Below are 25,876 nucleotides of genomic sequence, written 5' to 3' on the forward strand. Positions count from 1 at the left end.
TTGTACCGTCCGTATTGCTGCAATCTCATCCAAAACCAATCACGGTATCCCAAAAGAGGTCCAACACACTGTTCGGCTATCATAGTTACTCTTGTCGGTTTACATTCTACAACCCGGGGGTTGTATGAATACTTGTAACTAGAAGTTAGCTGCTAGAATCAGTGTATCTTAACTGCTCCATCCTCCTTCTATGGTATTTAAACGTTTCAGGCTCCAGAAATAGTATAGCTCGTCTAAATGCTCCTACGGAAACTGGCTTCTGAGAATCTGTTTTGCATATGCTTATACATACCCCGATTCGAGTAAACGTTGTATTTAAACCAAAAACGTTTGGGATTTCTCTTAATTTGGAAACTGTACCCGGGACTTTACATAGTGATATTTTTTTTCTTTCCATTCAGACACTGGGAATTCATACAAACATTATCTTCAAACATTTCTATTTTTAATAGGGTAGTATTTGATGGTATTTGGAAGTGCTTTCCACGTGTTGTGAACTTGGGCTGGGTAATACCGTCGTATTCTACGTGACCCTGAATTGGTAAAACTGTATGTTTAGACGTAATCACAACAGAATCCGTTTTTAGGATTATCTATACCAATCCGGTAGCCTTGCCGTTTAACTGTCCGAGCAGTTTGTCTCAAATACACTAATTTGGTATCCACATATCTGAAAGAAGGGGGAAATGTTATTGTTCAAACTCCCGTAGTTCATCGAGATGCGAAAAAAAAAGCCACAAACGGGACCCTGACGCGCCTGTTTTGACAAGTCCACTTATCCACAGGCATTCCCAGACGGGACTGCGGCTCGGAGAGCAGATGTGGACGCAAGCAGCGGGGGCTTCCTGACGTCACGAGGCGGAGGGCCCCTCTCCGACACTCGCGGGCAGCGAGCGGGGGAGGTCTCGCGGCTGGCGTGCAGAGATCACCTCACCGGGGCTTTTCAGGGCGGGGAGACACGGCGGCCGAGACATGGGGCTTTCAGAAGGACGAGTTCCCCTCGATATGGTGAGTGCAAATATTCCTTCCCACTGCCTTCCTGTACATCCCCGCTTTGTCGCACCCGCACGCGCCTTTACTACCAAATGGGGTGTTTTGTCCTGTGTACCGCACAAGCCGAGACAAGCCGTTTTAAATTTAGAATCGCAGAATCAAGGTATTGACAAGTTGATTAGTTAGCAGCTGGTGCCAAAGTTCACCCCCAACCCCTCTTCTACCCTGTCCCGTTTACTTGGTTGACAAAGAAACTTTTAGTACATTTGTACTCTAGCTGTGCTTTCTGGGACAATTATCCGAATACCACCCTTAGACTGCTACTAAAAGTTACAATGATTCAAGTACATATGGAGCTGCGATACGTCTTAGACATCACAATACAATGCGTACGATTTTGCAAGTTAAATTTGAGAAGTTTCTGGAGAGATTGTGGTAGAATAGATTATGTTAGTATCTGTTGATTCGGTCATAGATTGTGCTATTCCATAGTAAACGCATTTTGAACTTTAAAAACATATTCCCAGCGATGTGACCGCACTGTATGTCTTAAGATAAAAGTGAGAAGTGACACGCAAACTGTGGTTTAAATTCAATTGACAGAAAGACTCGGGCCTTTTCAAACAGTTTTGAAAGACAGATACAGTATGATCAGCTCCGCACTGTTAGAGACAGGGCCGCTGCAGAACTTGCAGTACGACAGGAGCACGTTTTGAAACTGCCCTGTTTTAAAACAGGTTTAGACGCCGATTCCGCAGTGTGCCGTCATACTGTTCAGCACATTTTTACTCAATCATCTGAAAAATCATTCCTTTCTGTATTCCTCAATCATGCTCGTGTCACATAAACAATTATTAAAGTTTCCGCCCCCCTCTCCTTAACATCTCCTTAACACACGGTGAAAAAAACGCGTATTTAATGGTCTGATTTGCCTTTACATTAATATTGGTGGCAATAAACCAGGGAAGGTTCAATTCGATTGCTAAACAAAGTTTTAACAAAGCTTTAGTCTCCTCTTTAATAGGCTGCTAGGATTATTTTTTGCAAAAAAGCAGACCTGAGTTATCAAAGCGATTATATTTTAAAGTTTTATTGATGTTAAAAAGATACTCCTTTTTTTCTTTTAACGGTAACGTGATTCTCTTAAGAAATTACTGAACTTTGTATTCGTGAATTGATTTATCGTATAAATTATTATTATTATTAAATTCACAGGTACCTTTTCGTAGAAGTGGCATACCCTGCATACAGCTTGGGTATACTTTGTCTTAAAGCATTTTCCTTCAGTTTTGCAAACAACACAAAAACGACTAAATTCAACAAGTGAAAACGACGCCATCAAACAAGACAAGGTCGTTTTGAGGACTAGATTTCGGGGGCGCGTTTTTTGGGGGGTATAAAGTACGATCCCTCTCGGGTTCTGCATTTAGCACGGTTTCTGCCAACGAACGCAGTTCTAGCCTTCTAAAGCACACATATCTTTTAAGTCCCAAATCCTGCTCCAGTTTGAAAGTCTAACTGCTTCTTCAACACACACATAGATTATGATCAGTGGAGCTATACATTTGCAGTACATACAGTAACCTCTAGATTGCCCTGTTATATTATTATTATTATTATTATTATTATTATTATTATTATTATTATTATTGTTGTTGTTGTTAATATCAATATTTTTGTTGTTAATATAATTATTTTTATTGTTATAAATTGCAGATTGTCGGCCTTCAGGTTTTCATTATTAAGAATTTTCAGACAGCAAGATTTTGCTGATTTCGTCAGTGGTTTGCGTTACAGCCTAAAAAAAAGAAAATTGTTTCTATTTACAATGGAGCCTGACGTTCATTGATTCCCTAGGTGAAATCATGAAGCCTATTGGTATAAATAGCAGCCGTTATTGTGACGGCCACGGTTACAATTTCCATTGCACCCGAATGAACGGGTTTTCAATGTTCGCTTAATCTCGAACCTTTAAATATCAATCGCACTGTCTTGTTTAACCATCAAACGCAATTAGATTAAGATGAGATGCTTCCACGTGTCTGACATTCGTTCGTATTATTACATTTTATTAATGTGTGGCCTTACGTTTTGGGATTGTTTTGAGTTGAAATAGGGGGTTCACATTTAAAAGCGACAGAAAACTTCCAATTTCAAAATTTTACAGCAGTAGGCATATACAGCAGGGACATTTGAAAAATCGACTTGTGATGTCTGGAATGTTTTCAGGTAACGTTCTGAACCCCAGAGGTATCGGACTTTCGGCAGAATAAAAACGTTTGACGGTTCTGAAAGTCATGTACTTTTTAAAACATTTCGTTTCACCGGTAAACACGCTGAAAGCATTAACCTGCTCTCTGCGTTTCATTGTTCACCCGAGATGTGGAAGAAATGCAACCGCGATATCGAGACGTTCTCCGGGACCGTGTGTTTTGTCTCAACCCGACAAAACCACCGATATCGGTTACGCATACGCTTGTGAGAGAACACTTCAACCATCTTACAGGACGGAGGTCGTAAATGAGAATTCTTTGCACATCGTTATTGCAGATGGGAGGTCTGAAAGACTGCAGAACAATACGTAAACAGTAAAAATATAAGCAATAGCAGCAGCAATAATAAAAACAAAAAGACAAGAATACTTCTACCAATAATAATAATAATAATAACAGCTGTAACCGATTTAACATTCTGTGTACAATGTGGAAATTGGGCAACACGCTGCTGGTTTCAATATCTTTTAATAGATTCCAGAAAAGGTTCGCTTCGTAACAGAAATTATTGGAATGTAATTAAAATTTACTAAACGGGAAAGATAAATTTTCCATTTAATAACAGGTCTGTTGAATTTGTCCCGGGGTTCTACTTGACTGTTTCAGACTGTATCTTAAATCAGCTCTTTTTGAGATGCTGTTGAGAGAGGTCAACAACAACTACAAAACGGGCTTAAAATCGCTTATTATTATTATTACTATTATTATTATTATTATTATTATTATTATTATTATTATTATTATTATTATTATTATTCACTTTCTGTTGCGATTTATGTAGTACAGGGTTTTCTTTTTTTATTATACTGTTGTACTATTGAAGCTGAAAAACTCATGTTCAGGAACGTGAAAAGAAATATTCTTTCACGCCAGAAGCAGACCAGTAAAACCCGTAAACCAGTAAAACACTTATTCGAACTAAAAAAAAAAACGTTTTCTGTATCCTTTCCTAGGAACAGATCAGCATCGTTTAACGCGTTATCTTCATTTCATCTAGAGCACAGCGCTAACACGGATAATGAAAACAGTCTCTGATTTCAGTCAGTCCTTCTGTAATAAGTGAGCGCACTAAGGTGATGCGGTTCTAGCGCCTCTCTCACCAATTTGGAGTCTGGGTTCAGCGCGAAACTGACGGAGCTGTTACACCGTACTTCCAAAGTCCCACAATTCCCTTCGAGTTTATAAAGATGTCATTCCACCGGGCGTTAGTCATTCCCCTTTATGGACTGTGTATGGGTTATTGTAATCATTCCGCTATGGGCCGTGTAAAAAAAAAAACCGTTAAGATATCTTCCTTTCTAATAGGCGCTGCTCTTTCTTCCCATGCGCCATAAATCCTGAATGAGCTAACTCCTGGCGCGCTGCGAGCCCAGACAAGACCAATTTAAAGCGGACATTTCTTGGCTAGCGCTCGCGGTTGGCTCGGGTAAGGAAATCAGAAAACGGCTCGGTGTGAAATGTCGCTTTGATGCCTTTTCAGTCTGTGTGTGTGTGTGTTTTTTTTACCACAACCAAAAAGGTTTTCTCGCACAAAGTAACAAACATCAGAAAGCAGGCGACGGACAGAGCTCTCTCTCCCGTATATGAGCAGAAAACAGTCATGATATTTCCAAATATTATTATATTTTTGGCTACGTATGGTATATCAATTATCTTAAACAAATGACCCCACTAATTATTCGTGGGAAAATACAGTTTTAAAATCATGAAATCGTGACAACCGTAAGCATATTGTTATTTTATTTATTTAACATGTAAATGTTATTTTATTGTTGTTGTTGTTCGTTTGGATAGTTGTTGATGCTTTAAAGCTTTGTGTTATAATCTGCTGTATGAACGAAGTGATTCTCAGTAGGAACAGGAGGACCGATGTTTTCTGAAATCTGTTCACTGTTTATCTGGAGGGAGCCGTTAGAAACTCCAGAAACTCGCGGTTTCTGTAAAGCCGCGATTCCGCGCTTCTAATGCGAGACCAAGGTTCCAGATCCAGTGGTGTCGAAAGGTCGTTTGCTCGTTCCTCTGTTCCAGACTCGTTATCTACTCGAAAGCACCAACCTCGGCGTCTCCATGTGATTAACACACGGCCTGCGACTGCTGTCGGACCAGGCTCACCGCGCAAAATGAATTGAAAAGCGACGATTTTGTGTCGAATAACGAGAGAAACGCAAACATGGAGAAATGCAAACCTACGTCTTGGCTGGTTTTTATTAAGTTGTTATTTCACGTTTTTAAAGATAATAACGGAATAGGAAAAAATGTCGAAGGACGCTCTTGAGTTCCCGGGACAGGAAACCCGGGGCTTTACGACAACGACGATCGCAAAGACAACTGAAAGTTTCGCTTATGTTTTCGTCAAGGAATCGCCCGTTGAGTTGGTTTTCGAAGGTGTTGCTGAAGTACCCTGCAAAAGAACAGAGAGTGTGTGGAGACGCGCGTACTCTGATTGCAGGAAGCGTCACTGTAAAATGGGGCCTACGATCAGGCCCGTCAAATAGAATGAAAACAAAATCTTTATTTTTAACAAAAACTGATAAAACAAGGCCTCCTATGCCAGATTCCCTGAGGGTGGCAGGGGCTCATTTCAATCAGCGCCTGATTAACACCCGGAATCCAGTGAATGGAAGCCCTTTTCACTTCATTGATTCTATTAAGACATTAAGGACCAGTTTAAAAGTCTAAAATTAGCGCTCATCTATTTATTATTGGTACGAAACTATCTAATTGCTATTTATATGTAGCTAAGTACTAATTACAAGCGAGAGATGGTATAAAACCACCCCAAGAAAAGCTTTTAAGGTTTGAAGTTTTGTGTCGCCCCTATCAAAATACGGTAGAATATCGCCGTTTTCGCAACAGGCTATAGAAGGACTATAAATGCAGAAAGATAATACTTTTATGTGGATTGTTCATTATTTCAGCTCTTGTAAAAGCAGCAGCAGCGTGTCTTAAATCATAAAAATAGCGAAAATATATACTTCGTGTTGCCGTTTCTTTGTTTTTAGCCGATGTTGAACACGCTCGGCCGGCAGTCTCGGTGAACTCTGTTTCCATGCTCGGCGATCTGGTTTTAATTTGGTTCTTCAAGGCTCCCGACCTGCGAACAGACTGTATTTGTGGAAATTTCTTTCAGACCCGGCTCTTGACACGAGAACAGTCGATTTCCGCTCTTTTATGAATATCCCTGGCTCGTTGGTAGGTACTGTCATTTTATCCGGTTTTTTTCACCCTGTAAATTTTACGGTTTAGCAATTTTTCTGCAATGAAAGCCTTTTATTGCGGCATTTCGTTTATAGTTTTTATTATAACCTGTGGCGCGAAACGTCTCCCCTCTGGATTCTTCTACTTAACGGGCTGTTGTTGAAAAAAATCACCTGCCTATAGCCCAGCGCCACCACTCTTTTCAGTAACTGTAATTATTATTATCGTAACAGTATGAGACAAAAGATAGAATTATAAGGTAAAAATAATGTATATATTAAGTACTACATACTATATCCCGGGATAGCCTCAGGGCCATCATGACCCTGAATCAGATAAGCATTTATGAAAGTAATCTGCTACCTCCATAATATATAGTGGTTATTATTATTATTATTATTATTATTATTATTATTATACACCTGAAGAATTCTCCACGGCCGAAACGTTGTTTCTTTCTTCTCTTTTCAGCATGGACTAAACCTATTACTTGTTCCTTTGCAGACTACGCATGCTGACGCAGCTACCCACCTGAATTATTATTATTATTATTATTATTATTATTATTATTATTATTATTATTATTATTATTATTATTATTTATAATAATAATGGTGGTGGTGCCAAGCTTCCTAAATTATATACACGAGTCACATTAAGAATATAAAATCATTTTTTCGATATTGGTAATAGTAGTAATGGTAGTACTTTCTTTAAAGAAAACGAGATTTTTTTTAGCAGTACTATCAAATCCGAGCAAAGAACGAGGTAAGCGAGCGCGAGAGAAGACAAGACCATACGGCGATCGCGATCCGCTGGGAAGAAAGACACTCCGGGTCCCCGACTTCTCCTTTCTTTGAAAAATAAACGGGGCTCGGTTTGGCGTCGCGCACGTCTGGTCTAGAACTAACATTCGGCTCCGAGCCAGACTAATTAATTGCCGCAGATATAAGAGGGTGTTTATTTTATAACAGAATCTGAGGCGTTAGAATAGGCCTACAGCGCACTTTCCGAGTTTGACACAGTGCAGTGGTTCGCTGCTCGGTCTGAACCCTGTTCCGCTGTAAATAGTGGTTCAGAGACACAGCCCACAGCCAGTACAGAGGACAGCGACCGGGGGCAACTCTGGGTCTGGTTTGGACTAGATTAGAGTCCGTGGTGTGTTTTCTCTTTCAGTGCCATTCTTAAAGTAACCTGGGGCGGTTCCAGAAATAAGTGTTGATTAGTATGTGACGAGTTAAGCCGGACTGTGTATATTGTGGTTTAATAAGCGGTTTACTTCTTTACCTGTTATCGCCGAAGCCACTCTTCCAGCGCACAGGTTGTCAGGGGTATATTAACTGTCCCTGGGCGGGCTTGTTAAGGTAGGGGGATTTAAAATTCTCCCTGACCTCACGGGAGAGCCGTCCCCGAAGGTGACTCAAGTTCCTAGCGGTGAGACGGCTGTCAGAAAAGGTGTGAACTAAAGACATAAGCGTTTGCAAAAAGATCCCATTGGCGATAATCTGTTTTTCAGGCTCGTCATTCCTGGCAAAGCTCCGCTGGCCCCCGGGCGCACAAAAATAGACGACTCTTTCTGGGCCGTCCCGCACCGCCGGGCGGGTGAAGTCACGCACCGCCGGGTCAACTCGAGCGCGGGCTCCGCGTCACGGGGTGGCTGTGGCGGGGCAGGAGAGTTAGTAGTTGGGGGTGGTGTTTAGGCCGCGGCGAACCTATGACCGACCTCGCTATTATAAGCAAAAACTGTGGAAAAAATCATCCGGATGGCATTTCGCCAAAGTCATTTTCAACTTCTCTCCCGCTCCTCCCTTGAAGTCTGGCCCATTTAAAAAAAAAACGATTTTTTTTGTCTTTCTCTGTCGTCTGAAGCCGCGCTGGGAGTGAGTGTTAATGTTCTGGATTTCCGGCATTTGCGATCCCCTTGAAGGTGTCAGAAGACTTGTGTGCGGATGGGGGATTCTTCGAGTTATCTTGTTGCTCTGCGGGCTGCGAAAAGCTAAACGCAGCGATAAAACTCAAGTCTTCACACCCTTTCGCAGTCACAGTGGCGCCATAACCGTCAAATAAACCGAACCGTCCTGTACCTTCGAGTTATATTTTTATCGACAAACACTTACGTGTTAAAATTGTGTTTTGTGTTTTGCATGTGGATTCTACCAGTCATTCGCTCCTTTAATGCAAAACGTTCCCTGCCTTCGTCTGACTACCCGGTTGTGCTGTTTTCAGTACAGTGTGCCAGTTTGTGTTTTGCGGGTACGATTAATATCTGTATCGTCCTTCTGCTTTAACCGCGGCGCGTCAGCCGGGACTATAATACTGTAGGTAGTCAGTCAGGACTTGTATTGAATTAAACTGAGCTCGGCTGCCGTGAGTGAGAACGTCTCTCTTCTCTGTGGATTTACCAGAGAGAACCCCTGCGCTTTTCAGGATTGCTATGGCCACTGGCTAAAACACGTCTCTTAATATTTCGCATTCTCCAGATTGACATTTCGACTTTATTACTGTAGTGTTTTTTTTGTGTTGTTGTTGTTGTTGTTGTTGTTGTTGTTTTGATTTAAAAGACATCTTCTGTATCTCGAAACCACACCTTCGCGGCCCCCCTCGGCTCGTTTATTCCACCAGCACGTTTTTTTTCCTGCTGCCGTGACGAGGAATGTTAAACTCTGTGCAGCAGGACAAATCTCTCTCATCTGGTTTCCAGCACATTTCCAACGCAGGGAATTCACTCCCTGAGCGGAGTGAAGAGCTGACAGGTCCACTGGGCTCTGGCCGGACCAACGCGGTCCAACTGGCTTCCACGCCGTTTTCACGCTCTCGAGCCTCTTCTGACGTCACGCCGCGCTTTGCACGCTCACGGGCTGCCCCGCTGTCCCGTGCGATTGTAGAGCAGCGCGCAGGCGAGCTGCACTGGCGAACCCCTAAAACACGACGTGCTTCGCGTTTCCCACCCTTCGCAGCCCACTTAAACGCAGCGAGAGCACGCGAGGTGAGATAAGGTGAAATAAAGCAAGAGAAATTCGGTGAGCACCCAGAAGTGGAACCCCGTTCTCAGTTAAACACTTAGAAATATAGTTGGAATTTACTACGGGTCTCCACAGCGTGGCTCAGCCAGTAATATCCTATAGTTCTTATAGTTGTTGCTCCCTTGGGCTGTGCCATTAGCCGATTTTGACCAGGAGTTAGCTAATTATCAGGATGGGTACATGGCCTTGAGTTAGGTGCTGTCTGCAGAACAGGGGTACGAATGAATTAACCAGTGTCTCCTAAGTGGTCAGTGAGAGCTGCGTCTCTCCTCCAGTCAGTGCTCACTCTGCTGTGGTCTCTCAGTGCTGTCAGTGAGAGCTGTGTCTCTCCTCCAGTCAGTGCTCACTCTGCTGTGATCTCTCAGTGCTGTCAGTGAGAGCTGCGTCTCTCCTCCAGTCAGTGCTCACTCTGCTGTGATCTCTCAGTGCTGTCAGTGAGAGGTGTCTCTCCTCCAGTCAGTGGTCACTCTGCTGTGAGCATTCACTGGTATCAGAAAGACATTCTCTTCCAGCACCAAGTGAGGGTAACACTGTTGTATGACAGCAAGCATACTTGCGATAAGTGAAAAGAAGAAACAGCGCTGACAGATGTGCAGAGGCTCTGGTGCTGAGCTGAAATGATCAGCAGCTGGAGATTTTGCCCAGATTGTTTATCATTTCAAAATAAAAAAAAATCTGACTGTGTAATAACAACAATAAGCACAACTGCCCTCCCGACAAGTCAGGCTGTTTAGGCCATTAACAGAAGGAGCTTGAAATCTGACATTTTCTGTGATCCAGTAGTTTTTAATGTCATTTTCTTTTCTGTACTAAGTAACCAAAGCCTCACTTTACCTAGCATTCCTTTTTAACCCCATAGCCTTTGGAGTTTCTCCCCCTTTCACCTGGCAGAGAAATGAGATACGAAGATTAGGGAGGTCTAGTTACAGGTCTGGTGCGGTTTGCAAGAAATTCAAGCCAGTGGTAACAAAATCAAACAGTTCTTAACGTTCGCTATCCGCCTTTCCAATGTCTTTCCTCGGACGTGGAATTCTTCCTTTTAAATCTGATACCAGCCTCCCGTTGCACGCAGATGAGAGATCAATGGAGCAGCCTGGACTTTCTGGGTTTGTGATGTGTTTTTATGGCAGGGAAGTTTACGACAGTGGTTTGCAAGCCCTGCTAAGATTCTCTCTGGCCCAGAGGATGCTTTATTCTTGGCTGACGCTGCTGGTGTTGAAGCCAAGTGCACATTTCCTACAAACAGGGCTTAATGTGGGTGCAGCAGGTGTCCTCTCCTGTCCGCAAATGTCTTTGAGATCTTTGTAGATGATCAGCACTATAGAAATTGCTCTTCTTCTTCAGTCTTGTCCTCTCCATTGTATGGAGTTTCTGATGAAAGTTCGGGAGGGACGACAACAACCAAAAGCAATCGTACTCAGCTGTCAGTAATTAGCAATCGGTCCCGACATCCGTTCCTCTCCCAAAACGCTATAAATACCTACGAGATGTCTCTTACATCCCACCTCCTCCCCAGCTCCACCTCTGCAGGTGCCCCTTGGTCACCCTGCATGGGGGTCCTGGCCTCCTTGTCCTCTGGCCAGGAGGTCAGCCCTCAGCTGAGCAGGTTAAGCCAATATCCACTCCATAATACTTTCATCACACTTTAATCTTTGGTATGGTCTTTCCTATTGAATCTGAGTTCTTTCAGCCTTATGATTTCAGGGTATCGTCTTCGGGTTCAGGAAGGGGGCCTGACAGCTTGTGCCTCCTGTTTGTAGTTCTGAGAGTGCCTCCTGTTTGTTTTCTCACCCGGGTTCTTATTTTCATGGACAGAGAGTGCCCCAAAAATAACCCAAAATGAACAGGGACTGAAAAAGGCCACTTTATGACTGATGAACTCTGCTCTTGGAGGGAATCCTGGGTGTTCTCCTGGGCCAGGGAGAGCCCAGTCAGCTTTAACTGATAAAAGTAATTGAGCTTTAATTGATAATTGTCTATTAATTTAATTCATGTATTAATTGAATTGTCTTAATTGGGCATTTAAGGTTGTTTATGGCTGAAGCTATAGAAGATGCATTCAATAAACTGTAACTCACAGCAGTTTTGAAACCTTCTCAAAAACGTACAGAATATTTGTGGGCTTTCAGTGAATTGTGTTATTAAAGTCGTGACATTAGCCAGGGCTTGAGGTTCCTGGGTTGGAGTCTGACCTAGCTGGTTCCTAGACCGTGCCCGTGTCACGCGTGCTACTGATGGCTGTACCATAGCAGTGCAAATCGTTTGATTGGTTCACCACTGTATGCCCATACTGCATACCACGAACTGCACACAATCCCTACCGGGCTGAAATAGTGTCAGGCCCAAGTCAGTCAGCACACGGCTCGCACCGGAGGGCGCTACACCAACTCACTGTGGCCTCCGCTGGCATTCACGCAGGTTCTTGTTACTCCTATTATCACATGGCACCATCCTTATTGGCTGATGACTTTATCTAGCTGAATGCAGAAGCCCAGAGCTGCTTGAATGCCACACATGTGCCGGCCAAGTACCCACACTAATTTCTTCACACTTGAAGTGACAGCAGACAGAGATTGACCCAGCAGTCCTGTTCACCCAGCAAGGGATTTCCTTACCCCTCTCCCTTCCCACACACCCCTCGTAATCACCCCCCCAGCCAGTGCCTCAAGTGTCAGGCTAATTGAGCTTCATCCTACCCCCACAGAGCCAGTTTATCCATCCCTGCTGACTTGGCTGGTGGTGTCAAACGCTTGTTAGGAGCTCATCAATCTCGGGCAGTTAGGAGCATTCCGACTGAGGGGGAGACGGGGGGGGAGGGGGAGGTGAGAGACAGAGACAGAGATACAGATCTGGAGGATTTACAGTGTGTGTGTGTGTGTGTGTGTGTGTGCGTGCGTGTGTGTGTGTCCAGTCTCAACAGATCCGCGGCGGACAGTTCTGTTTTTATCCCAGCCGGCTGGTGTTGGCGTTTCCGTCCCCTTGCGGAGCTTCACAGGAGCCCCCTTGACAAGCAGGGCAGAGGTGGCCCGTGTTGGGGGTGGGGGTCCTGCACGACGCTCCGGGTTTTCATTTCAAAGGGTATCGAAGTTACCGCATTGGGCAAGGGGACCTGCAGGAGCAGCACATTGCTCCGAGTCCCTTCGCGATCCGATGAGCGAAGAGGCGAGGCGTATGCAGGAAGAGGGCGGGGGCTCATCCTCAGAACGCGGTCGCTCGGTTCCGTTCTGGGGGCGGCAGAGGGGCGTTGGAGGCGTTGCAGAGCCTGCCTGGGCAATGGCGTGCAGCAGATCGCCATCCCGTTTTAAAAAGGACGCAGAGGGCGGCAGCCAAGCTGACTGTTTCACCCCATGTATAGGGTGCTCTCCGCAATGAGGGAGAGCTTTCAGCACTCTTGCATAGCCCCCTGAGTGCAGAATACCCAAACAGCTTTGGGCACAACATGAAGGAGAGCCATAAAACTGATGGATGTGCCCTCAATATAGTTTCGCCAGCTGCTACATGGGTTTCTTTCTTTTTTGAGACTTCGGCGTTCACGCTCTCCCTCACAGGAGTCCCATATTTACCAACCCAAAAGAGGACCTTGGGCAAACCCATTGGCATCTGGGATGTACAGGGGGGCTCACTGGGTCACGTTACAGCAGAAAAGGGACTTTTTTTGAGGAGGCAGGGTGTGTTCAGCAGAGTTTCTAAACAATGGAGTGTAGAAAAAGAAGACAATTACGAGATAGTAATTCTCGCATGCTTTATGTGCTATAACACCATTGCCGTACAATACCTGCATCATCATTATCTGACTTTCAGTTTTAAACTGTGGAATCCATTCCAGGGCACACTTGTTCTTGGTTGAGGATATGTGTGAGTGTCCTCATGGTGAAAACCGTGCTCACATGAGGTACAAACTGTAACATGTCGTTATGCCTAATCTCTAGGGGAAAGTAAGCCCGTGCACATTTTGCAGCATTGCACATTGCCAGGAACACTAAACCCGCAGTTCCAGAAAAGCTATCCGTAGCTTGTACAGGTACCGTCCTTGCACAATGTAACAGGTTGTTCATACACTGAGATGAAATACACCGATCGTTGCTATCTCAGAATTAAATGATAAATTGCTATCTTGTAATAACAGTACAAGATAATTTTCTCATAATTACCAGATCCAGGAGAATTGTTTTTCCCCCATGGCAGCATTGCGCTTCCATACCTACTGTATGTGTGGTAAATACAGGAATTCGTTTGCCTACAGGAAATCCTCCAGTCCGATATGATTGTTGCCCTGCTCGGGTGAAACCACTGGGATGAATTTTGTGCGCAGCCTGGGTAGATTCTGAATACAGGCAGCGAGCACAGCGCAGGGAAGAGCTGTTTTACCATTCTCCGGACAAGCTCCTGGAGTGCCGAGTGGCAGGTCTCGCCCATGCTGGTGGTTCAAGGCCGGGGCAGAGGTGAACAGTGAAGGGGCACCATCGTGGGCTGGGGGGGGGGTGATTTTCCAGGGGTGGAGTTGTGATTTATCCCAGGCAGAAACACGCATGCCTAGACTGGAAGTGTGCACCGTGTCCGTGTCTCTTCCCTTTCCTCGCCCTCCGGAATCCGAAGCCGATGGCCTGATGAATAATTGGCCATGGCTGTTAAAGCTGAGAGGAGCCATCCGTCACTAATGCTGCGCGCTTGTGGAACTTGGCAGTTTTGCGAACAACTGTCAGGGCGCATCTCAGCCCCACAGTGAGCCTCAGCCTCACAGGCTCAGCCCTGTTTTCCACTCTGCAGCCCTTCTTTTTCCCCACAGATGTCCCCTCCTTCCTCCACCTCCTTCCTTGTAAGAGCTTCTTCCACCTGCTGGTCGCCTCTTTGTCGACTTCCTCTTAAGCAGCACCTCTTTCTTCCTCTTGCAATCTCTTTCCTGTCTTCTCTCTGGATTCCTTCTTTCCCTCCTTCTCTGTGCTCTGTGGTTCTCTTCCACCACACATTGCAGTCTAAAGGGGGAACATGGGTGGCTCACCTTTTTGGGAGCAGAGTTTTCTCTTGAATGATTGGTCCTTTGTGGGGGGAGGGGAGGCTCATCCATCCACAATTTTTCTGTACGGGTAACATAGGGGCAGACTTTGCCAAAATCCTTGGGATTCCATGTGCACTGACATTTTGATGCATGTCTGGTGGGCTGAGTGTGGCACCATGCTGGTATCTAGACTAAGAAGGATTTCAGCAGCCACCTCATCTAAGCTCCCCAATCCATAACCATGGCCCAAACTCTAGCCCTTGAACAGCCACTGAAATTGTATTTGTTCCAGCCTTTTAATATGGCGATCTACAGCTATAAGGCCAGGCTTCTATAAGTACAGATGATTTTGCCCCTAGCAGAAGAAGAGCAGTCCTCAGAGTGCAGAGAATTGCCACCACATTAACCTCTTCAGTGCCTGTACAATCACTGGGATCACACGGGCCAGCTTCTGGAACTAGGAGAATACTGCCCGCCTCCTCTGTTTGCCTTTGACTCTGCTTTGCCAGTCTCTTCTTTGTTCTCCTCCTCTCCCTCTCTCCCTCTCATTCCTTTTCACGTCCCCTGTATTTCTCTCTCTCACTCTCTCATTTTCCCTCTTTCCCAGGCCTGCTGACATCACCCTGGGCAATGACCTTGCCCTGCTCCCCTCCTGCCTTCTCCCTTCCTCTCCTCCTCCCTCTCCTGCTGGTGCAATCCTCCCTCTCTCAGTCCACACTGCACTGGAACGCTCCCCAGGACCCCTGCTATCACCCCGATGGGCGTCCGAGACACTGCCTGCCCGAGTTCATCAACGCGGCCTACAGGATTCCTGTGCAAGTGGCGGGCCCAGGGGGTGCCCTGGAGAACGTCACCTCCCTCACCGACCTCCACAACCCCCACAACATAAGCTGCTGGCTGGGGGGTCCCAGTGGGATTGAAGAGTGGAGCCTGACGATCCCACTGGGACGGCGTTTCGAGTTGACCTACATCAGCCTCCAGTTCTGTCAGCTCCAGGAGTTTGGCTCCATCTCCATCCTGAAGTCCATGGACTACGGCCACAGCTGGAGTCCTCTCCAGAACTACTCCTCTCAGTGCCAGGAGAAGTTTGGCTTTCTGCCCCACACGGCTGTGACTTCGAGGAGCCAGGAGAGCGAGCCCCTCTGCTCGGACCCTCGGCCCTTGCAGAGACATCGTGGGGGACTGGTCTTAGCCTTCTCCACCCTGGATGGCAGACCCTCAGCTCCCGACTTCGATTACAGCCCTGTCCTACAAGACTGGGTGACTGCTACCGACATCAGAGTGGTCTTTCACAAAGAGGAGTCAGTTAGAAAGAAGGGGGCGGAGTCAGAACGTGAAGAGGGAGGGGCTCTGAGGTGGAAGGCAGGAAGTAATGCAGGGAGGTGGAACCTTAAGAACAAAGGGGTGGAGCTTGGGAAAGACTTGCGGCATTGGGTAAAATCTCCCAAGGAGGTAGGCCTGAGCCCAAAAGGGAGGGGTATCAAGAGAAAAGGGGAGGGGTTGAGAACCGGAAAGGGCAACCCTGGATTGAAAGAGTCAGGGAGGGGCCATATGAAGGGAGAGAGGCTGAGCCCCGATAAAGGAGAGCTGTACGGCACACACGGACAAAATATCACTGGAACGAGGGGAGGCTCTCGCACTGGGCGGAGAAGTTCTGCCACAAAGGGGGCGGGGCGTGGGAAGGGGAGGGGCCATAAGAGGGCGGGGAAAGGGAAGGGGGCGTGTAGCAGAACGGACTGCCATTGGAGTCCCAGTGGCGGCACGGAGGGCTCCCAGAGCAGGGAGCTAAGACGGAGGCGGAACCACAGCCCAGCTCCCGCTCTGAAGGACTTGACCCAACCCAGCGGGGTGGTAGGAGGTGGCACGCAGCCTCCCCCTGCCCCCCCCCCCTCTGCCCCCCTCTCCCTCTCAGACTTGCAGGTGGGAGGCCGGTGTAAGTGCAACGGGCACGCCTCTCGGTGCCGGCGGGACCCCCAGGGGCGGGCGGTGTGCCAGTGCGAGCACGGCACTGCCGGGCCGGACTGCGACATCTGCAAGCCCTTCTACTACGACAGGCCCTGGCAGCGCGCCACCCCCCAGCAGCCACACCAGTGCGTCCGTGAGTCAGCGCTGCCTCTCTGTCTGACCCCCTGTCCCTGGCTGTTGCCCCGAAACGGGTGCTCCTCTTTGGCTCTCCGTGTCTGCCTGCCTACCAGCCCTTCGCATGCTGCCTTCAGGAACAGACGTGTAAAGTCTCAGGGTGGCTTGAGGAGCAGAAATGTGACTTTGTGCATATTGCATATATACTAATGCATGCATGTTTGTTCACTTTTAATTAATATGTTAGCACGTGTACATAAAGCACAAAATAGTGGGAAAATCAAAAGAAAACAGATATCCATCCACCCTTCCCTCCATTTTCTAATGGCTGTATCCAGTACAGAGCTGCAGTGGGGAGCCAGAGTCTATCCTGTCAAGCAACCGGAGCAAAGCAGGATACACACTGGGACAGGCGGCCACTCTATTGCAGACACACACAGACGTACACGCACACACCAGGGCCAGATTTCCCAGAAGCCAATTCACTTACTTTAGGCTGCTGGAGGAGACTGAAGGAAACCCACGAGAACAGAGGGAGAACATGCAAACTCCACACAAACAGTACGCCAGGAAGTGATCCCATGGCCCCAGCAGTGTGAGGCAGCGGTGGTCACTACTGCACCACGGTGCCGCCCAGGAACAGCCGTGATTTCCCCTTTTGCCTCAAGTGGGGAACGGAGCTCGTATGGTTGCCATGTTCCTATCGGACACTCGATGCCTGCGCTGTCGCTCTGCTGGCTGTAAATCTCCCTTGACTGGTTGCTCAGTTTTTTTTATTTCCCGCCCCACCAGTTTCTGACCCTGGCTGACTCCCCCCCCCCCCCCCCCCCTTCACCTCCCCTGGGCTACGAGGCAGTAAATTAGTGTAAACGGGCGAAAGGCAAGGGTGGAGGGGGTGCTGGGAAAGGAGGAAAAGGGGTTTCTTTACAAGCGGGGAGCGGGAAAGTGAGATGGAAGTGTGCCAGGGAGGTGCAGGCGGAATGCAGAGCTCGGGCAGCTGCTGTTCGTGGTGCTGTTCATGGGGGGGCGGCTGTGGTGCGAACAGGATGAGCCTCTGACACCTCGCACGCCAGCGAGCGTGAGCCCCCCCAGCAGCGCCAGGTGCTCATGTCCAAACATGAGTTCACTGGGGTCTAGCACGTATAAAAGCAGCACAGAGAGGAGTGAGAAAGTGAGGCACGAGAGGCGTCACCGCAAGGTAAAGGCATGGTAAAGCCAGGGACAAGACGGAGACAGTTCAGCTCCTTCACTCAAACACTAGCCGTCTAGCCTTTTAGAACTACATGATAATTCTGGCTGCATGATATTCAGCTTGAATTGGAGAATAGGAAAATGACATCATTTAAATAGTTCTTCAGTTTCTCTTCTCTCCTCTCTCCTGCTCCTCTCCCTTTCTCCCTTATCTCCTTTTCCTTCTCCTCCTCCTCTCTCTCTTCTATTTCTCTCATTTCCTCCTTCTCTCCCCTCTCCCCTCTCTCCTCTCTTCCTATCTGCTCTGCCCTCTCCTCCTCTTCTCCCCCTTCTCTCCTCCTCTCCCCCCTCTCTCTCCTCTCTCCCCTCCTCTGGCCTACAGCCTGCCAGTGTAACCAGCACTCCAGCCGCTGTCGCTTCAGCATGGAGCTGTACCAGCTGTCGGGGCGTCGCAGTGGGGGCATGTGCATGAAGTGTCGCCACCACACCACGGGGCAGCACTGCCACTACTGCCAGGAGGGCTACACCCGAGACCACGGCAAGCCCATCAGCCACCGCAAGGCCTGCCGCCGTGAGTACCGGGGCAGAGAGTGGGGCACTGGCAAAGAGCAGACCTGGCAGGAAGTGGTTGGCTACTGGGTTTCTTTATTATCTTTGCCATTCAGGGATCTTCAACCAGGGGTCAAAGTTCATGTTCATAGTGTCCAATCACGTCAGGAACAGGGTCCTGGTGCGCAGCCACATACGGAGATGGAATGAAAGACACCGATGTGCGTTTCAGCACAAAGCGAATAAGGGCCAGTTCAGTCAGATGTGGTTGTTACCCTAGGAAGAATAATGCCAGGTCTGAAACAAATACCATGGGCTAGAAAGAGCTGTGGCTCTTGAGTCTTGGTTAGAGGAGGGAAACAGGATACACGTAAAGACAAGTAGTCTGACTCCCGAGTTGCACCAGGGCACAATGGCAAAATGGTGAGGAATTGAGAATTGGAGGCACTGTGGACACAGATGGGATGGTGGGTGTCTGGAACAAGCAGCCTAGCTTGTGATTGAAGCCAATTCGCAGGAATCGTTAAAGACGCAGCTGAATGGGATCCCAGGTCCAGCAGGCTGCTGGCCAGGTGAAATAGCTTCCTCTCTGCGGTGACTTTCCGACGGACTCTCTGCCCCTGAGGCCTGAGCTGGGAGCCGCAGGCTCTCTTCATTGCCTTCGCTCACTCGCTCACCCTCTTCCTCACCCTCTTCCTCACCATCCTCCCGTGCCCCCAGCTTGCTCTTGCCACCCGGTCGGCGCCCTGGGCAGGTCCTGCAACCAGACGACAGGACAGTGCCGCTGCCGGGAGGGGGTGACTGGGGTCACCTGCAGTCGCTGCGACCGGGGGTACCAGCAGAGCCGCTCCCCGACGAGACCCTGCGTCCGTGAGTCACAGCACCCGCCCTGTAACACCCAGATCTGGAGGGCTGCCTTGTGCAGGAGAAGCCAGCATGAGAGCCGATGCAGATTTATAGCGCTCCACATGCCCAGACAGGCAGCAGGCCGATAACAGTACAGGAGAGAAGCGCAGTGGGGCAGCAGCAGAAATTGCCATGAGGCATCTAGAAGCTGGACGAAAGAGAAGGCTGTGATTTCACATTCACTGCACTTCAAAGCTCCAGAAAGGAAGGGAAGATGGAGAAAATTTGCATGCTGCTGCACATACAGTATTACTCATGGCACATACAGGATTGCACAGGCTTTGGCTGTGCAGCTCCAAGTCTTTTAATAGACCAAAGAGCAGCAGGTCTTTGGGCGACAGGCACTGGGATGACGGCAGCAGGGGTGCACTGTAGTAACGTGAGAGGGTTTGATTTAGTGGAGAGGACTGGAGCACAGAGCTGATGTTTGACCTGTGAGGACCACACACACACAGACACTTGTACGCCTGACATTTTGAGGCCATGCTATTAACCCTCGTTCTATTTTTATGTACTCTTCCGAATTCCACTCAAATTTAAGCCCACACCAGGTGAAGACTGACTTCCACGCTGTCTGTTGGTCAGGTCTTCGCTATTTTCTTAGATTGTGGCTTGGTGGGAGTAGTGTCTCAGTGGGTAACTCATTCTCAGTAGACAGACAAATGAAGCCCACTCAAGGTTACAGAAGAGGACTGTAACATCCTAAATTACCCACTGTGCCATCTTCCAGGTTAATGCCCCTTGGAAGGTTTACCTAGGCAGCCGAAATAGCAGCGTAAAGTCCAGAGCAGTGTGCTAAAACACAATAATAAAATGTATTTTATATAGTACCTTTAAAGGTGGCTTCTTAAAGTGCTTTACAGAATGACAACAACAACAAGTAGAAGACAGCAACACAATTCAAGAATCAAGACAATGAAAGTCAATGTACAGTATATATCAGCAGGGACCCAAAAGTAAATGGCAAAAATATATTATGCGTGTGGCAAAATGTATTAAGGGGTGATGTTGCTTTTGGATTTTCTCTCCCAAAGTTTGCCATCAGATCCAATCCGTTGTATTTTATAAGGAGCGGTGCTCCTTCCGGGCGCTGGGAAAATTCCAAGCCTTTTCTGGTTTTCATTCCTCGGGATTGTCTTGGTGGCGTCATCAGCAAATCTGCCATTGGACTGTAAGAAATAAGTCTTTTAGTCACGGAGAGATTTTGGGACTCCCTGTAAAACATACAAGAGCACCAGCAGTCCAATGTCCCGCCCTGATCACAGGAAGCCCCTGTGAAGAGGCTGGGAAGAGAGGTGAAAGTAAAGGAGGTGAAGATTTGACTTGACAGTGAAACCCGGGGGCCTACAAGCTGTCCCTGTAGCTCCGAGGTGCCGTTAGTGATCCGCGTCGGAGCCACCGATTAACTCCAGGCTGGCCTTGTCTTTGCAGGAATCCAGGAAGTGGTCACGACCACCCCCGTCTTCCAGCCCCAGTACAGCGCAGGTAAGAGCGAGGAAGAGAAAGCAAACCTGCTCCTGTCGAGGGAAGGGAAGCAGGGGGGTTATAATTTAGCTGACTGCGCAATACGCAGTGCGGAATCCTGATTCGAATCACAGCCACGCGCAGAAAACCGCCCCAGCAACATAAATAACAGCGCTCACATCTCCATCTGGGGTTACAGGCAAGCTTGTCTGACACTCCGCTGGCCTGCGCCAGTGGAAGTTTAAGAAACTTAGGGACATTCTCTTGCCAGGGCTCTGGGAATTTTATGGGGCCGTACTTTCAATTTATGAATGAGACATCCATCAAAGTCGGAAAAGGGATATGATATTGCAGACCACACAGAGAAAAGCAGACATGTTTGGCAGAGTCTAAGGTCTTTTAGTCACACAGAAAGCCAGGAATATCCAGTGCCTGCTGTTCTTTCTCATACAACCCCAAGGGCGGGAGAATATGATTGAAATACCCACTGAACATCTTTATGAGTAAATGATTTATTTCATTCGTTCTTAGAGGCTGTCCTGCATGTGTGGGGCAGCAGACTCACCTCCGTGGCTTCAGTGAGGTGTAGGAGTTTGGCTTTGGACTCATAACTGGAAGGCTATGGGTTCAGGTCCCTACCAAGGGAACTAAGTCAGACCTTTTAGCAAAGTTACTTCACTCAGTTTCGGTTAATTGTCCTCCAGCATGGCCGAGTAATTTTACAGGTTTTCCTTGCAAATGGGGATTTGTGGGAGACAGGGTAGTGCAGTAGTTAGCATTGCTGCCTCGGAGCACCAGGACCTTGGGTTCAATTTCAGACCTGGGATGCTGTCTGTGTGGAGTCTGTATGTTCTCCCTGTGTTTGCATGGGTTTCCTCCCACAGTCCAAAGACAGGTTGGTGGGTGAATTGGCCTCTGGGAAAATCAGCTTTGGTGTGAGTGTGTGTGTTTGTGTCTGTCTGCCTCGCGATGGACTGACGTCCCACCCAGGGACCCACCCAGGCACCTTGTGCCCGCTGCTTGCTGGGATAGGCTCCCTCATGACCCTGGATTGGATCAAACAGTTAGAAAATGGAAGGAAGAGAATTAGTTCTCAATGCTCCTTGTCTGGTGACATGAGGAGGGTGTCACATCAGGATATGAAGAAAAGCATCAAACCTTTTGCAGGGTGCTGAGAAATCAGGATCCCTTCAAGTTCGTTACCGGCAGAGTCTTGGATGATGAGCATGAAAGCAATTAGCAACTCCAAGTGTGAAGACAGGGGGAAAGGAGGACAGTGGTCAGGGACCTGGGCACAGAACTGGGAGGTTGTGGCTCAAATCCCAAGTGAGACACTGCTGTGGTGCCCTTGGTACCAAGTCATACAGATGGGTGACAATGTATATATAATGAGTGGATTGATTTAATCCATCCTGTCAATCAGACACAAACAGTGAAAACTATGCATTCATTTTTCCATGTTTCACTCAGTCGTCCCACCACTTTTGATCGTGTTTTCTGAACACGTAGCATTGGTCCCCGTGCTAATTGAACGCCACCTTGTGGCCAATATCCATCATTGCATGGCAAAAAACATTTGCCAAAAATGTGTGCCTCTATAAAGGGAGAGAATAAACGAATACACAGTACAGGGAGGGCACACATAACAGGATAAACAAAAGGACATTAAGGGGCTGCTTTAAGACTGTGCTGGAAACTTTAGACTAGAGCAGGGAGTCTTGAGCGCAAATCCTGGAAGGCCTAATTCTACTGACTTTTGTTGCAAACAGAAGCCAGCCAATCTTTCTATTTCCTACCTCAAAATATATGGAATTTTTCTTAAGGTCTTTTACAGTAAAATTCACTTCATTTAAGGTATAGTTACCCATAAAACACCATGGAGCCGGGATTAAAAACATCATAGTTATGCAAACACTCCAAATTCATTTAATCCCCTTTGATCGTGTTTTCTGAGCGCCAATTTGGCTACACGTCAGGAAACATCTGCTGGCCGCCTCAGCAGCATGGACATGTGTTAAATGATCACCGCCTAGTGGCCGCTCTCTATCATTACATGGAAAAAAACGGAAGCCCGTGCAATCGAAGGTTGCATTGGAAAAATTAATTTAGTCCTTTATTATAGACAAATCTGAAACCATAACCTCCTGCGCCCAAAGCATTAATTGGATCCCAAGGCCAGCAGTTAGTGCTCCATGACACTTCCTTCGCATTCCGCATTATTGCTTCTGACAGGCTCTAATTACTGACACCATCTTTATCAAGCAATTAAGGATCAGTTCTGTAGTAGAGTGTTTGGAAGGGTCAAAGTCACGTAACCTCACAGAATGGACATGTCAAGGTTGGATACTCCTTTTCTATACTAACCAGCCAGTGCTTCACAAATTTAAGATTGATCCTGTTAATTATTAATTAATTAAACTGACGAGCTCGGGGGCAATAAGCTCTGTGGCCCTCCCAGGGCACCGTGGGATGAAAATCCGTTTGGGATTCACGGAGCTGATTATCACTAAAGACCAGGATCCTGGTCAAACCCAACAATCCGTGACGCAGTCCGAGTTTTGTCCAAGCAGGACAGGGACTAGCTGTGTTCTACAAAACCATAAAGAAATACAGAATTGTACATTTCTGAAGCCTGGTACGAGACAAACTACAAGGCTCGAATCATAGAATTGCACTGTCTATGGCTTTTTAACGTTTTGCAGAACCACTTTTGAAACATCTCATTAATAAGCGGAAGAGGTGTTAGTGGGGCCAGCAGGGGGTGCTCACCCTGCGGTCCATGTGGGTCCTAATGCCCCAGTACAGTGACAGGGACACTACACTGTAAACAGGCGCCGTCCTTCGGATGAGATGTAAAACCAAGGTCCTGACTCTCTGTGGTCATTAAAAATCCCAGGGCGTTTCTCGAAAAGAGTAGGGGTGTAACCCTGGCGTCCTGGCCACATTTCCTCCTGGCCCTTACCAATCATGGCCTCCTAATAATCCCAGTCTATGAATTGGCTTCATCACTCTGTTCTCCTCCCCACTGAGAGCTGATGTGTGGTGAGCGTTCTGGCGCACTATGGCTGCTGGCGCATCATCCAGGTGTGGCTGCACACTGGTGGTGGTGGAGGGGAGTCCCCATTACCTGTACAGTGCTTTGAGTGGAGTGTCCAGAAAAGCATAATATAAGTGTCAGCAATTATAATAATTATTATGATTATTACTCGTGCCAACATCTCCCTGGCACAGCTAATGAAGGGGCTGGATGCACTGGTGGCCTGTGCCTGCTCCGACTCCCCGTCCTGTGTGTGTGTGTGTTCTCAGGGGAGGGGTGTGACTCGTACTGCCAGCCACCTGCGGGGAGAGTCCGGATGAACCTGCGCACATACTGCCTGAAGGAATATGGTGAGCACAGCCCACAGGGCCTCGAACCCTGAGCCGCACTGATGTCCGCGGACGCCGGGCCCACACTGGTTGTGACAGTGGGATTCCCCATTACCTGTAAAGCACTTTGAGTGGTGTGTCCAGAAAAGTGCTGTATAAGTGTGATATATTATTATTTAGCAATAAAATTCTTGTTAAATCACTCTCAAAGCCCCCTGTTAGGCTCGTCAGCTCTCAGACACCGCAGGCTCATCGTGTGCCTTTCCTGTCCGCAGTGCTGAAAGCTCACGTCCAGGCAATGGAGCGCTCGGGGTCCTGGTGGCAGTTTTCGGTTTCGGTCCTCTCGGTGTTCCGCAGCGGGACGCCCCGCGTGAGGAGGGGAGCCCAGGCCGTGTGGGTGCCTGAGAGAGACCTGGGCTGCGGCTGCCCCGCCCTGCAGGTGGGCCGCACCTTCCTGCTGATCGGCATGGCGGGGGGGCCGGACGACAGCCGCCTGGTGGCCGACCGCACCACCCTGGCCCTGCTCTGGAGGGACCACTGGGCCCCCAAACTGAGGGGACTGCGGGGCCAGGCCAGGAGAGGACAGTGCCAGAGCCCTCTGCCCCCCTCAGCTGCCCCGCCTATGTCCTCACAGCCCCCCCAACCTCCGCACTGACACACTAGGGGGCCTCCTTATTGTGCAACAAGCCCTGCGGCCCTCCCAGTGCACCATGGGAAGACAATCCGTTCAGGATTTACGGAGCTGATCATGAGTTAAGACCAGGATCCTCTGAGTCAGGCACTGTTAAACCCTGGGGCGGAGCAATCCGTGATACAGTCTGCGTTTTGCCCAAGCAGTGCCTCCTACAGGACGGGGACTAGCTGTGTTCTACAGAACCAGAAGTAAAAACACAGAATTGTACATTTCAGAAGCCTGGTACGAGACTAAAAAGCTCAAATCATAGACTTGCACAGTTTATTGCTTTTCAATGTTTTGGAGAAGCGCTTTTAAACCTTCTCCAGCCTGTTAGACGTGCTTTCCTCTCACATACTTGTGCCAACATCTCCCTGGCACAACCAGACGGATTCCTTGTTCTTGGCGTTTAGGAGCCCTGCCCATAGCAGGGTCTGCCTGAAGAAGATGGGCGGGTACAGTACTCTACAAGCTCTTGATCGTCTGAGTCCTGCCACCCGTTCTTGAGGGAACGTCCTCTGCTGGTTCCACCTGTTCTCAGTAGGACTGTGAGAGGGGACGTTTTGGACCAGCAGAAGCAAGGGAATCCTGTCTCCTGCTCCTTAGCCAAAACTGCAAAGCATACACACCGAGAGAGACTATTCATGAGTGGGGGGGCTTCTCATATTTCGAAAGGGGAAGTACATGAATGTGTATGAAGGGGATTCATGCCGAGAGAATAATGACTCTTAAAAAATGACTTTTTGCATTAAATCCTTTCTCATGATCACTATACAACTCCCCCTGTTGTTGTTCACTGATTTCAAATAAACGAATTAATTAAAGCACGGTCTGCTCTGTTTTTGGACATCCTCTGCATGAGCCAGACAGGAGACCCACCGAAAAACACAGGAAGAAAATACATTTTTGGGAGGGGAGGGTGAGTTAGAGAGACTACGGTACTGTGCTGTACAACACTGTACTGTAGGAGGTGTTGTCCTGTGGATGAGAGGACCTACTGTATAGTGAGGATCTCAGGCATTAAAAATCCCAGGGCACAATTGTAAGAGTATGGGTCTTAACCCTGCTGTTCTCCCTAGGTTCTGTTCAAGTATGCACAATTTAGTATGCCTTTTTTTTACGGGGGGTTCATTTTTCACCTGATTTGCTGTGCAGGGGGCTGTTG

At 47.8% G+C, this 25,876-nt stretch overlaps 1 protein-coding gene across 3 annotated transcripts; it reads left to right on the forward strand.

Annotated features, from left to right (window-relative positions):
• The first annotated feature begins 829 nt into the window (after nt 1-829).
• On the forward strand, nt 830-25,535 carry ntn5 (netrin 5). Of its 3 annotated transcripts, XM_088628170.1 has the most exons (8): nt 830-1,008; nt 6,397-6,458; nt 15,091-16,581; nt 18,136-18,324; nt 19,023-19,172; nt 20,640-20,693; nt 23,979-24,059; nt 24,314-25,535. In XM_088628170.1, exons 3-8 carry the CDS (start codon nt 15,114-15,116, stop codon nt 24,691-24,693), a joined length of 2,322 nt encoding a protein of 773 aa, XP_088484296.1. In that variant the 5' UTR covers nt 830-1,008; nt 6,397-6,458; nt 15,091-15,113; the 3' UTR covers nt 24,694-25,535. The 3 variants fall into 3 exon arrangements, with proteins under 3 accessions (XP_088484296.1, XP_088484294.1, XP_088484295.1); XM_088628168.1 differs by lacking the exon at nt 6,397-6,458 and having other exon boundaries at nt 831-1,008; XM_088628169.1 differs by lacking the exons at nt 830-1,008; nt 6,397-6,458 and adding an exon at nt 4,512-4,692.
• The last annotated feature ends 341 nt before the right edge of the window (nt 25,536-25,876 follow it).

The sequence above is a fragment of the Lepisosteus platostomus genome, chromosome 4, assembly GCF_059453375.1.
Source record: "Lepisosteus platostomus isolate fLepPlt1 chromosome 4, fLepPlt1.hap1, whole genome shotgun sequence".
In the NCBI taxonomy this organism is placed as follows: domain Eukaryota; kingdom Metazoa; phylum Chordata; class Actinopteri; order Semionotiformes; family Lepisosteidae; genus Lepisosteus; species Lepisosteus platostomus.